General features: G+C 34.3%; 1 protein-coding gene and 1 pseudogene across 1 annotated transcript; one reads left to right on the top strand and one right to left on the bottom strand.

Moving 5' to 3' along the window:
* Nucleotides 1-270: 270 nt before the first annotated feature.
* Nucleotides 271-6,369, top strand: LOC133699533 (O-fucosyltransferase 15-like). Its single transcript, XM_062122816.1, has 10 exons — nucleotides 271-899; nucleotides 1,247-1,336; nucleotides 1,456-1,549; nucleotides 1,726-1,787; nucleotides 2,102-2,190; nucleotides 2,523-2,643; nucleotides 2,746-2,889; nucleotides 3,020-3,354; nucleotides 4,840-5,080; nucleotides 5,905-6,369. Exons 1-10 carry the CDS (start codon nucleotides 627-629, stop codon nucleotides 6,211-6,213), a joined length of 1,758 nt encoding a protein of 585 aa, XP_061978800.1. The 5' UTR covers nucleotides 271-626; the 3' UTR covers nucleotides 6,214-6,369.
* Nucleotides 6,370-10,220: 3,851 nt separating this feature from the next.
* On the bottom strand, nucleotides 10,221-13,888 carry LOC133700180 (subtilisin-like protease SBT2.4; annotated as a pseudogene).
* Between the last annotated feature and the right edge of the window lie 768 nt (nucleotides 13,889-14,656).

The raw sequence follows: 14,656 nt of genomic DNA on the forward strand, positions 1-14,656 counted from the left end.
AAACAAATCGTTTTCTGGTCACTCGCCTGGTATTTTTCAGACTGCAAGAGGCTCGTCCGAAGAAAATCCACCATTTATCACTATAAAAAAAACCGAGTTGCATCATTTTCATGCCAGAACATTTCACAGTTTCTGTAAATCCATTTCCAAACTAGAAATGCATTCTAATCCACTTTGAATTTTGTTGAATATAAGAATCTTTTGAAAAGATCAGCATTATTGAACTTCATTGTAACAAAAGAAAAAACAAGAATATAGTCCTAAAGGCAATTCAATCTAGCATTTCTCAGTTAAGCTAGTTTCTCAACTTGGCAATGCACAAAGGAAATGATATATATATTCCAGCTCACCATAAACTCAAAAAAATAAGGTGGAATGATTCAGAGGTTTGTGTTGGCGCATGCAAAATTTTCATCAAGAAGAGGCTACAAATAGGATTACCATCTCAGGATCCTATATGTTCTCTGTCTCTAACCAATGCTGTTTATAGCAAAAACTAGTTGTAGTAACTAAAATTATAGCAATCATCCAGCTCGATTTACACTCCTTAAAGGCCACCGCATTTGTGGTGCCTCAATGTTAAAATAAATTTAGGAGTAAATTTTTCTGTTGTCAACCTTTTTAGCATGTCCCCAGCAGCTGACCTCTCCAATCCACACTCATTACCGACTCATTCTCCTCGACTCGGGCAAAAGAAATGGAAGAGAAAAAGAGAGAGAGGGAAGGTTGTTTGGTATCGAAAGAAGCAATTCAAAGGAATTCTGGGTTTGGTTTGTTTGGTGGGTTTGTTTTTTATTTTTGATGGCTTCATGCTTTTAAGGCTTCAACTTGATGATGAAACCAGTGGCAACAAAGACATGTCTGTTCAAAATTCTCCTTCAATTTCAGTTTCAATCAAGGTACATTTTTTTTTAAAAAAAGTAGCTGTAGTAATGTTTTGTGAACTTGGAGAAGGAAATGGAGCGACTTTATGGATGCTATGGTTTGGTAATTTGTTGTTAATTAGGAAGATTTGAGCTTAAAAAGTTCATATTTTATTCTTTATATTAATTTGGAAAAGTTAAAAGGTGTTTAATTGCTGTATTTCATTTTTGTTAATTTAGGAAAGATATGTAAAGTTTGTGTAATATGTGATTGATTTGGAGAATTTAAGCTTTTTTTTTAAATCCCATCGTTGCTTGTTTTTGGAGAATTTGAGCATTTTTTTTTAAAATCCCATTATTGTTTGTTTAATTTTTGAATGCAGGATGGATTGAAAAAGATTGGCAAAGGAAAAATGCCACGAAAGGATACTTATGATAGGATGTTGGCTTTGGCTGCCCATTCCCTTGCTAAGGTATTTGAATTGGCGAATTTTTATCTTGCTATCCAAATCTTTTGTAGCTGTGATTTTTTTTTTCTTTTTTGAGTTCTGTTTTAATATTTTTTTTTTCCTGATATTTAACATGGGAACAGAATAAACATGAGCCAAAAGATTTGTGGCAGGAGCCATTTGTTCCTGCCTCTGCTTGGAGACCTTGCGCTGATCATCGTCATTGGGATCCTAGTGGTAACTTACTTTCTCTGTGTGTGTTTGTGTTTGTATGCAGTTGGGTATTTGACTTGATGTCTGCATTGACGTGTGTTTCTGTCTCATGTGGAAATGTCTTGGATGTTTCACATTTGAGTAAATAGTGTGTTATGGTGGTGCAAAACTGGTTCTGACATGGTATTTCTCTTTCGTAGAGGGAAATAATGGTTACATTTTGGTCACTGCAAATGGGGGGATGAACCAGCAAAGAGTAGCTGTAAGTAATGCTTTGACCAGTTGCAGCTTTCATGATTACTCCTTTGCAATCAAGTTTCATAATTTTGTATGCAACTGTCTTTGCTTCTGAAGGGTGATATGCATTGTATTCTTTACCATTTTCAACTGCTTCAAACTTGTGTATAGTTTGAAAACAGGTTTGCAATGCTGTGGTTATTGCACAGTTGCTGAATCCAACCCTTGTTTCTGTGCTGTAGTTTTGTATGCAACTGTCTTTGCTTCAGAAGGGTCTGATATGCGCTGTATTCTTTATCATTTTGAACTGCTTCAAACTTGCTTCTATTTTAAAAACAGGTTTGCAATGCTGTGGTTCTTGCACGGTTGCTGAATTCATCCCTTGTTATTCCTAAATTTATGTACAGCAGCGTCTGGAGAGATGTGAGGTAATATATTCTTCTCAAAATTTCTCCTTCAGAAAAAGTCTACATATTGGTTGTTGGACAAAACATGATTGCCAATGATAGCTGTGTTGGCTGCCTAATGGTCCGGCTTGAAATTGATATCCTCAAGGAAAATGCTTGCTTCAATTGAGTTCCATCTTTTAATAATTTGATTCGGTGAAATAATCTTGTGCTTGTACCCAGATGAGGTGGTTAACTTCTGCTCCCATAAACGCCATGCTTCATCACTGCTTATCAAAGTGATTTATTCAAGTCATTCTTATTCTTACATATGACTTGGATGGAAAAGTAACAGTCATTTTTATATTTCATAGTCAATTCAGCCACATCTATCAGGAGGAGCATTTTATTAATTATCTTACTCCTGATATTCGGATAGTGAAGGAACTGCCTAAGGAGTTGCAGTCGCTGGATTTGGAGGCAATTGGTAGCACTGTCAGTTTCCTATCCTAAATAATTCTGAGGGCATTCATGCCTGATTTGTTCTTATCTTCAGTAATTTGTTGTTAATAGTGAGATATCGCAAATCCCATGCAGGTGACAGATGTAGATGTCCCCAAAGAATCAGAGCCAAGTTTTTATTTGAAAAGCATTCTCCCTATATTACTGAAAAATAGAGTAGTCCATTTTGTTGGATTTGGGAATCGCTTGGCATTTGATCCAATACCTTTTCAGTTGCAGGTAAATATCAGGTCTTTGGTACTCTAATCCGCTACAAATGATGGTAGATCGTAAGCAATATATGCCTGATTATCATCCTTACTTTCATTTCCTTCCTACTTTGCTCGTCCTAATGTCGGACTTCATCTAGAGACTTCGATGCAGATGTAATTTTCATGCACTGCAATTTGTTCCCAAGATACAAGAAACTGGCGCATTGCTCCTTCAAAGGTTGCGTAAACATGCTACCCATCCAGGGTCACTGGATCATTATCTTACTGGTCCTTTTGCAGAACCAAATCTGAAAGGAAAAGTGGGTCATGCTGTCAAAGCTTCAAGATATCTAGCTATTCATCTGAGGTTTGAAATTGACATGTTAGCACACTCTTTGTGTGAATATGGTGGAGGAGAAGAGGAGAGGAAAGAGTTGGAAGCATATCGTGAGATTCATTTCCCTGCGTTGACACATCTTAAGAAGACAACTGAGTATGCAGTTTTGCTTCTTTTTCCTGATATGTTCATTTATCTTGTATGTTGGCATGCATGCTGTAAGTTATACATATCTTGTTCAAGGTAATCGTTGAGAACCCTATGTTTTTTTTGTTTCCCTGTCTTTCAATTTTTTCATCTTTTATATTTGTACTCCTAGAACTAGAATGTGTTTGTTTCTTGAAAAGTAATTTTCAAGAAATCACTTTTAAAATTTTTTATATTTGTTTATTATTAGAAAAATAGGTTAATGAAAAATATTTTCTAGTTAACAAAAAATATTTTTCGGTCAAAAAAAAATTTAGCTTGGTTTCCAGAAAAAGGTGTTTACCTTTTATTTTGGGCGGAAAATATTTTCCGAAAGTTATAGAAAATTTAGAAATGTTATATTATTTGCTAATTATATCAAATTTAATCCTCAAACTTTTGATTGCTATATATATTTTGTTTTGAATATTTATTTTTCAATTTCATCCCTTAGAATTTAATTTTTATATTAACTTTGTTTCTTATTTTTATAATTGTTATTTGCTTTTTCCTTGTCATTTTTTAATTGAAATTTTTTATCTATCAAATTTGGTTCTCATTCTTTTTATTGTTACTTATTTTATTTGAAATAATTTATGAAATGGTAATTATTATTATTATTATTTTAGTTTCTTCATCTTTTAATTTTTTAATTTTTTAGATTTGATCTCTATTATTTTGATTATTATTTATTTTATTTGAGATAATTTATGAAATTATATTTTTTTTCAATTTCATTCTCATTCAACCTTTTAATTTGTAAGATTTGTTCTTCATTATTTTAATAATTTTAAAAAACAAAACATTAATAAGTTATTTTCCAGCTCATTTTCTATGACATGCATAATTAAATACTGGAAAGTGTTTTTCAATTTATTTTTCATTACACTACTAAATATTAAAAAATAATTTACTTTTTCAGAATTTATTTTTTAAAAAAAACTATTTTCCATCAAATAAAAATTTCTTAATAAAAATATCTCACTCTTATATTCATAGAAGACCTGCCATCCATCTTCCTGGTATGATGCCACCTGCAATTATGTAGGTCATCATTTTGAGTAAATTATTATATGACTAAATTGGTTTTTTGCCTAAAATGTCTTCATTTCTAATCAAAATTTTCAATCTTACCTATTACAGACAAAATAAAAAAGGGTAGTTTAGAAATTTCAGAAAACAAATAACAGTCAACTGTGGTCAAGAGAAAACTTTATGCTTTTCAAAAAACAGAGGGACTAACTAACAAAATCATAAAAAACACAGATTAAATTATAATTTACTCCATCATTTTCCTGTTCGGAGGATAACTTCATTTGAGAGATACTTTGTCCTTAAATATTGATAGAAGAGGGATATCCATTTGATTTTTTTTATATTATTGAAGGGATAGCATATGTGCTACAATTGCTTAATTTGGCTTATCTCCTGGGCATGTTGTCTGATATTTTGCAGGCTACGTTCTCCTGCATTGCTCAGGTCAGAAGGCTTATGTCCCTTAACACCTGAGGAAGCAGTACTTATGCTCGCGGCTCTAGGCTTCCGTCGGAAGACACATATGTTCATAGCGGGTGCAAATATATATGGAGGGAGATCACGGTTAACTGCTTTAACCAGCTTGTATCCTAATTTAGTTACTAAAGAGAAACTGCTTTCAGCTACTGAACTCAAACCCTTCATGAATTTTTCATCTCAGGTAATAAAGTGGCATTTGTCACCACTTTTTTCTAGTGTAATTTTGTGGTCATCATCTGCTTAATTTAATATAGTTTATTAGGTGGAGATATGGAGTGTATAAAGGAAGAAGTCTGAATCCTCGCATGCTTGTGCTTTCTTAAGATATGGTATCTTTATGATTGAAGTGGACATGCATGGGACTACTACCAGTACTTTGGATGATCCTTTCATTTTTGCTTGCATCATCCCCAACCTGAACTTGTATCTCAATATTGAACATCTTAATGCAGCTGTTATTGTGTGGAATTGGGCTTTGAGAGCAACACGTTTCATTCCTCAAAGAGTAGGTCTCAAGAATTTTTTCAAAGCATTCAAACCCGGGTGTGTTTTTTGTGGGTCTATGACTAAGGAATGCTTCGTTTTTTCAGTTTTGAGCTAGCTTGCAGTGTAATTTTAGAACTTGGGGAATTTTTTGCTGTTGACAGGGAGTTTAAATTAAGCCCAGAACCATGCAGTCTTCAGATCACTTGAAAAATTCACAGAAAATTATGGAGATTTTGTTTCAGATATTGGTTGCTTTGACGAAAGGATTGGCTTTTTTGTTTTCTATTACCCTATTGCAGCCTCTTTTTTCTTTCCAGTTTGCCAGCGATTGTTTTTTATAGAGTGGAGCTTCCCCATTCCTAGATTCTCCAATAATTATGCTGCACCAATAAATGATGATACATGAACCCTGCTGCCGTTGTCAAATATTGTTTTTATTTTATTTTTTTCCGTCATTCGAACTGTTTTCCCTAGCTTGCTTGTTAGTCTTGATGAATGATGAGCTTAGTTCTTGTGTAGCTTGCAGCATTGGACTTCATAGCCTGCACTGCTTCTGATGCATTTGCCATGACAGACTCCGGGAGTCAGTTGTCATCTTTGGTTTCTGGTTTTCGAATCTACTATGGTGGAGGGAAGATGCCAACAATACGGCCAAACAAGCGGAGACTTGCTGACATTTTCATGAAGAACAACACCATAGAATGGAAGATATTCGAGCAGAGAGTTAGGAAGGCAATTAGACAAACTAAACATGTCTTTGAAAGGCCCAAGGCAAGGAGTGTTTACAGATATCCACGGTGTAAAGAGTGTATGTGTCTAACAGAATAATATGATCCTTTAGCTGGCATTTGATACCGATTGTAACCATCATTCCTGTATCAATCTGATTTATTTCATTCTTTCTAATTTCTGTAAGCAAAAGATAGACAAATGGGGGGAATCACCCAAAATATAAATAGAGAAACACACAAGAGTTGATCTTGATAGAAAGAGTGCATGCTTTCCCTTTCTTTTAGCTTCTGTCGTTATGGATGAATGGGGGCAACTTTTTCCTATTGCTTGCGTATTGTTCCTTGTTGCTTTTGATTTATGGCGCCTTGCTAGCTATTGTAAAACAGGAGTTGATGCATGCTCCGCAAACATTTTATCAACGCCATATCTGCACATTCCATATATAACTCATTGTCTAGTTATTAGAAACTTATGTTTAGGAATTCTTCTCGGCTAGCAATTGTTTAGTCTTTATTCTTGGATCGTGTCTCATTTCCTTGTATTATATACCAGTTGTAAAGCATGAATAATATACAGAAGAACAAAATTCTCTGAATTTTACACATTTTGTTGTGTACATTTCTAACCCAAATTTATGATGTTGAAACCGGCAGGCAGAACTGATAATGGTGTTCTGACTATGATTTCAACTTCCTGCTAGAACAATCTCACCAAAAGCTAAAATCACCGACTGCTTGGATCACTTGAAATCAATGAAGGGACTACTATGATAAGTGAGTACAAGGAATAGTTATTCATGGGGATGATAAAAAATGAAAGAAAATTAAAATAAAATGTTTGGGTTTGGGTTTTTAAAAAATAAGTTATGAAAAATAGCTGAAAAATAAAAAAAATATAGAAACATAAATAAAAACTAAATGAAAATAATTTTTCAAAAAAAAAAATTATTGTGAGGTATAGTTTAATGAAATTTGAATTCGATCACTCATTTTAAGTTTGGTATAAACCAGCGTTAGGATCTAAAAATATTACCCGTGAAAAATAAAAGGTTTAAAGGGACATAAAGAGAATATAAAAAATTGTTCCCTGTAATTACATGTAAGGTGGCTGGCCATTTAGGGAGGAAAATTAAGCACGAAAAGTGTGAGAGAAAAAAAGAGAAGTGTGAAAAGAAGTGAGAAATCTTGTGAGATCATACTAAATCTTCAATTATCTCTTAAGAAAATCATTTTTAGGATTGAGTAAGTGAGATTTAGGAAGAATAAGTGAGGAGAGAAAATAAGAAAGGTAAAGAAAGAAGGGGAAAGTTGGGAAACTCTCACTTGGCTAGCATTTGGAGGTCAAATTGTTTTATGGTAAGAAATTCTATACTTGTTTTAGTGAGTTTGATGGAAAATCAACATCAATTTTGTGTAATTATTAGAATTGTTAATTAGGATTCTTAAGTGTAAAAATTAAAGATTTTGTAAATTGATGGTTAGACATGCTTAAACATGTGGAAATGAATATTTAGGAGGTGAAGTTTAATGTTATTGAAAAAGAAATCCTTGGAAAAAAGAAGAACATGTGGGTGGCCACACTAGAGAGAGAAGGAAGAATTATGTTTTGATGTATATGTTTTACTATGATAAGAACTAGTGTCAAATGATATGTTAAAGAATTTGATTGTCGTTATTAATGTTGGTGAATTTATATTGAAATTGTTGTGAATTTTAGTGATGGAATAATTGAATGTAAAAAAGAGTGATTTGGTTAAATAATAGATTTGACTGTAGAGTTGAAAATCTAAATTATGTTAAGGGGCATTATGGTAAAGAAGTCTAAGTGGATGTTAGAATGTGGTGTTCTTGAATTTGACTTAATTAAAAATTTATAGATGGAGAAAGGAGTAAAATGAATACACGTGTGAGAAATGTAAGTAGTGGTGTGATTAATGAAAAGCAATAATGAAGAGTTATAAGGTGATAAAATATTAGTTTATGGTACCTTTTCTGAATTCATGAGAGGTACTAGGAGCATCATCATTCGCGGCAGGAAAAGCCCACCACTGAAGCAGCAAGTAGGTGCTTTGCACAACTTTTTATTTCTTTAAATTTCTTAAATTTTCACACTATTGATATGTATATTTTGGTTAAATTGCTAGAAATGTAAAGTTATGTGATGTGTGGAATAAAATAGAATGATGGAAAGTTTTTTTTTAAAAAAAGAGATGAATTTTGTGTCAATGACAATGAATGAATGGTTGGTTGAGTTGAGTTGAGTTAATTGAATGATTACTTGGTTTGCAGAACCAAGGCGGTGAATTATTATTTAATTTTCTCGTTGTGAAACCAAGACAATGAATTATTACTTAATTCTGGAACCAAGAATATAAATTATTACTTGGTTTGCTCGTTATGGAACCAAGATGAAGAATTATTACTTGGTTAACGCGGGGTGAAATCAAGGTTGTGTGGTTAGGGTTATAAAGAATATAAAATTTAAAAACACATAAGACATGAGATATATGAGAAAAAATGAGATGTAGAGATTTGAAATTTAATATTAATAGAAATAAAAGATAAGGTTAAATTAAAGTATAGAAATAAATAAAATAAAGAGTTATGACTAGTAAGGTTACATGTCATTATAAAAGGATTTTCTGTGTTATATGCATATTGCTGACTGATATGATATATAATTTGATATTTTTATGCAAGCTTATCTTATACCACAAGACAAAGTTGATATGGTTTTAGGTATAATTATAGAAGTTAAATATATCATGTATAATTAATTGAATATCCTGTAATTCTTCCTTTAGTAAACTTGTGAATGTTGAATTTAGTATCACCTTTACTTACTATGGTTTATCTATCTTTGCTTGTATTTGTATATGTTTTATGTTTTTATTTTTATACTTTTAAATTATCTTGTATGTTTATATAGTTATTTCAGATAATTATTTTTTTGTGTGTTAAGATAAAGTGATATCGAGTTTGGTATATGAATTAAGATTCAGCATGGTTGGATCATGATGTAATGAAGTTGGTTGTGTTATATATACAATGGTCGATAACTTAGTATGATCCACGGATACAAAGTAAATTCTGTAAAAATTTTAGTAAAATATTTAACATGGATATATATATTGACTCTAATTTCATTGTATATATATAATATGTATGTGAATTTGCGCTTAATGTTGGGATGTTACACTTAATATATTGTCTTCCTTATGGATCTATCCTAAACCAAGTTGGAGATAGGTTAATTATAGTTCCATTAAGTGATAGGACTGAGCATGACTATGTTGTGGACTGCTGCCCATATTCTTCAGGCTCCACTTGACTGTTAGAGAGTTTCTTAATGTCGATATCATCATTGAATGTACGTCCAGGTTGGCTAGATGGCTAAGTGATCAGTTGCACCTCTCGGCATACAGACTCTCCAATATAATGATTGAAAACTTGCGGGGGGAGGGGGCTTCTAGTGTCTCAATTATTGAAAGCTTTTAATCAGTATCGAGCACCCAGACTTAAAAGTTCATGATCTTACAATAACATATGGCTCGTCTCACCGAAAAATATATATGAGCAACTATCGATGAATTATGAACAACTCTGCCAAATGATTATGGATATGAGATCACAGATGGGTGGTACGAGTACGCTTTTTTTTTTGGTCGTATGGTCCCAGGAACGACCAACTCCTTTTCCTCCTCCAACACCGCCATTGTTCTATTTTAACCAATTTTATTTTTTTAATTATTTTTTAATTCTTATAGATGGATATGCCGACAGATACAATCTGTTGGTATATTCCAGACAGTTCGAAACAGTTTATTTTATATGCCACCACAGCAATGTTACATCACCGATGAAATTATTTTCGGTCAGTATTTTGTAAAGGGTTGGAATAAAATAATAATAAATGTCATGGTCAATTATTGATGGAATAATTTTATCGATGTATTAAAGCGAGTGATTTTTTTTGTGTATTTTCTGTAAAATCATCTATATTTTTTTTTACTGACAAAAATAACATTACTGACAAATGAATTGCCTACAAATGTTTTCTGCACATAAATTTTTTGGTAAATTTTTTACCTATTAATGTAAATACTAACAGAAAATTCTAAAAGTAAAACTTTTAATTCCTGGCAATAGCTGCAAATTACTGACTTGCTTAGCAGTTAGTATAGGATCTAAGGCACTGAGGGAGCTCCAAGCTGCCCATATTTGTTGTCCTGGGACAAGAATATTTCGCTCAAGTACATCAGCAGGGATTCCTGTTATTGTCAACAAGATCTGGTCCCCTGGAAGAGAATCTGCTAACAATATGTGCATGGCCCTCAAAAGATGCAACTCTACGTACCCTCTCCTATTTGGCTGCTCTAGCAAAATATTGAGTTACAAATCCTCTCTCATCCTTCTGGAATTGTTGCTCAATATGGTACTGAGATATGATCTGCATATAGACTGCATGATTTCTCACAACACAAAGTGCTCACAGTGCTTAATCTTTTGGAATCATGATGCCTGAAAAAGCAAAAGGAATTGGTTGTGCAATGAAACCACCGTAGACCGGGTTCGCAACAAAAGCAAGCCCATAAATCCTAGAGTTCTTGCTGTATCAATAATGGCATTGATGTTTGATGTCGCATTATAAAGCCTGCTGAGAAGACGCAGATAGCAATCCAACCTTGCACAAGAATAGGGTCTAATGCTTCTGGATATTGACATGTTAAAATGTTATCAAAAAACATTGTTAATATATATATATTTAAGGTAGAATTAAAAGTGGATTCTACTTATTTTTAGGTTTAAAATTTTGTTAAAAATTATTTTTTTATCAAAAGTACTTTGACATAGAATATTAAATTATTTAAAATAATTTTTTGATAAATAAAAAAAACTTTTAGTTGTTGTATTTTATAAACTTAAAAACTCTTAATCACACATTAAAATATCACAAGATTTTCTTGAAGAGAATTTGAAAGTTAAAATTGGATTGGAGGGCATGGCAACAAAGCTTTTAGGCCCTAACTATATGTTTAATAATTCTAGGTTTTTGCGCAATGTGGTACATAAGTGCATGAAATGTATATTGATGAATGCCAACCATACTCCACCAGTACGACATGCCTGTTAAACCTGCACCTCCAACTTTTTGACCATTTCCAAGAAGAGAACCAGGGTAACTTCTGTCTGTGCTGCGAGCAGCTATACACAACAGTTGGAAATGTTATGTGTGGAAACAAAATGGTGGTGGTGGCAGCCATGTCAAGTATGATTGTTGTCAAACGGGTTGTATGGTAAGAGTCAATGGTGGGTGTCTAAACAAAGAAAACAGTGGCCACCATAATTGACTAAATAAAGAAGATTGTTTCCCATATCAGCTATAAATAGAGGGTATTATTGAGAGCTGAGATGTGAGACATTGAAGAGAGAATAAGATTGAGAACAAGAGAGAAACACAGAGAGAGAGCTAGGGAGAGTTGAGTTGAGTAGAGAAGAATTTTCTCCTCCTCATTGTTTTGTTGTTTGTATTGTTTCCAAACTTGATTAATACAAACCAGTAGTTCCGTGGAGTAGGCAAGTTGTCAAACCACATAAATTTATGTGTGTTTGATTGCTTGAATATCCCAACAGGAAAGGCTGGCCCATGGTTGCCTGCAGCTTGTGCTACGAAAACTCCTGCTCCTCGAGCAAATAACATGAAAACATCACACACACTTAAGAACGGAATAGTATCTTCTGGTAGTTCAGCTGGTCCAACTGAGAGTGTTAATATGTCCGCTGATCCATCCATTGTTGCCTGTGCCACATAGTCAGCAGCGGAGATTAATTAAAAAAAATACAATGAAGAATATTAACACTGTAGATATTTACCCATTACAGCCTGGTAAAGCCTCAAGAGTCAAGACTGACTTGATCTTTTGCTGCAACGTCCACATATGTTAAAGTTCCTGTACTGTTGTATATACAGCTTTATAAACAGCGATTCTGAGGCCAGTACGTAGACGTCAAAAGATCAGGCTACATCTCATAAAACCCTTTGTAAGTAAAATAATCAATCCCGCTGCTCACAGCAGATATATGGCATACCGTGCGCGTGGAGCCATCTCACTAGCTTTCCCATGATAGAAGCCATCCACGATCACTGGAACCCTAGCATTTTCCAGCGCAGCAACTGGTGCCAAATGACTAAAAAAATGTATATTTACTTCTATCCGACAACTTCAGCAGATGGCTATTTGATTATATATATTCAAGAGAGTAATATTTGTAGTGATCATTGCATTACCTGCCATGCCCAACAACATCGAAGGGAGAGAAGAAGTCCACTGAAGTGTTAAGATCAGTAGCAATTGCTTGAGCCCCAGCTGAAACTGTCTTCCCATTTCAAGAACTAGAGATGGGGATCTAGGGCCCGTTTCGCAAGCACCCGAAAATGAGAAATATTTTATGTGAATGGATTCAAGGGATCATAGGAAAAACTTGGATTGTTTGGAGTGACTCCTGTGTCAACAAAACCAATAACAATCCCTTCACCTGCATTTTTGTCTCCTCCTTCCTATACCCATACTCCTTGCGGTAACCCTAGGAATCGAGGAGTGTAAGTTGTCATCACTTTGGCTCCTCTATCTTTCTCCACCAGATTCAGTACTCTAGTAGCATCTTTCAATTTGTTTGCCTGAAATCTTCAACCAGCAAACTTAGATTTACTTTTACAATCATACTTTTCCTTTTACCTTCAACTTTGAGAAAATATATAGACGAAGGCTATAAGCAACTGGGAAAGAACCTGAGAAGGGGTAGTGTACTGGACTAATTTTCTTCCCTCATGAGATAAATGGCTTCCATGAAATGCAAGTGTCTCTCCTTCCAATAAGACCAAGAATATATACTGATATTTTCTTCTGCATAACAAGCACCAACCATAACAAAAACAAGAACAACAAGCAGCACTGCGCAGAATAACTCGAAGAAGCATGATCAAACCTTGTTTGTCATGATCATTTTCAGTACTGAAAGAATCATGAGCTCAGGCATCAGGGCTGCTGAAAAAAATAAGGTGCCACACGCCATGCAAACACATGAAGTAATGATTAATCTTAGTCACATTGTCAATGTGAATAAAGCTGTTACAGTTTTAGCTAACAAGGAAAGGAAGCCCTACTTTGGACTCAAATCATTACTATTACTTACGATTATTACTTGTAATCTTGTATGCAATGGACAGTTGCAATGGAAAGGGTGGGCTTTTAGAGGTACTTCTTGTGCATGCTACCATTCTTATCAAAAAAACATTATTACACTGACCAGATTCATGTTGATTTTCTTTTTTAGAGGTGATGATCCTTTCTTGTGTTTTGCATCATTATTGCGGTTAAAATTTAAAAAATAGATTTAAAAAATAATTATTTTTTTTTGTAACCAAAGTTTGAAAAAAAAAATTTAATGGGATTCGCTACAAAATATATATTTTGATTAATTAAATATTTTTAAAATTATAATTTGAAAAAAAAATTCAACCATTAACATACAGCCCATTTGTGATCCGTACTCTATTGTAGCCGTGTGCAAGGTGTTTAGCTCTGAAATGGTAAAATATTGTTGTAGTCTTTCCGATTTAATCTTGCCAAATGAATAATATAAAGAAACAATAAGAACACAGCCAGGCCCACTGACAGTTCAGGCTCAAAATTCTTCAGGTCAGCTCCCAAAACATGAAAATTGAGTAGGGAAGGGCACTCATGTCCCTCTGGTGTCCATTTCTTATTCATTCAGGTTGCTCCCGGTGCTCCTTTCTCAAACCAGAACAGTTCTCCGAACGTTGGGGAAGATAAGAGAGGGAAGACCACACGAACAAACCGATCGAATGGACTTGACTTATCCAAACCGAACTATAGCGGCTTAAAGCTAAGCCTAGAGCAGTGTCGCTGCTTGATCGGCGGTGAGGAGCATCTCCACGTATAGTATGGGTTGAAGGATCAAGGATCAAGTGCTTCGACTTTGTCCCCGGGATCCACCATAAGTTCGGTTTTAGTGAGAGCCGTGTGATAGGTGACTATCCAGCACGGTTTCAGCGAGCACCTTTTTTAGTCCGCGCTGATGAATGGAAGCCCCCAATCAAGCAAGAAACAAGTGGCTCTTTCGACGGCGTTGTCACCATTGACTCTCTTAAGGTAAATAAGTGTATCAGAAAGTCAAATTTGAGATCTTATTTCCTTTGGGACGAAAGCCAAATGCGAGTCCCGGCAGGTATGTTATTCTACATTTTTCCACATGAACATTCATTTTTTTCTTCCCGACCGTTTGTCCAAGTCCCCATGGTTTAACAGTGTAAAAATGAAAAATGAAGTTGCCCTTCCTGCTCCAACCTCAAGGTCATCATTGCAGTTGCAACCATCAGTTCGGACACGAGTAACGCATCACAAATCTTTAGTAATACTGTAAGACTTGTAGTGATAACTCTCTGCGTGTGAAACAAAGTCAACAAATGAGCAACGACAACATAAATTAAGATGGTTTCTATCAAACTGGCAAGTGAA

The sequence above is a fragment of the Populus nigra genome, chromosome 7 (genome assembly GCF_951802175.1).
Source record: "Populus nigra chromosome 7, ddPopNigr1.1, whole genome shotgun sequence".
NCBI lineage: Eukaryota > Viridiplantae > Streptophyta > Magnoliopsida > Malpighiales > Salicaceae > Populus > Populus nigra.

Coding starts and splice junctions, on each gene's coding strand:
- LOC133699533 (XM_062122816.1), top strand. CDS start 627: ATGTCCCCAGCAGCTGACCTCTCCAATCCACACTCATTACCGACTCAT. Junction 900..1,246: donor CAATTTCAGTTTCAATCAAG/GTACATTTTTTT, acceptor TTTTGAATGCAG/GATGGATTGAAAAAGATTGG. Junction 2,890..3,019: donor CAATACCTTTTCAGTTGCAG/GTAAATATCAGG, acceptor GACTTCATCTAG/AGACTTCGATGCAGATGTAA.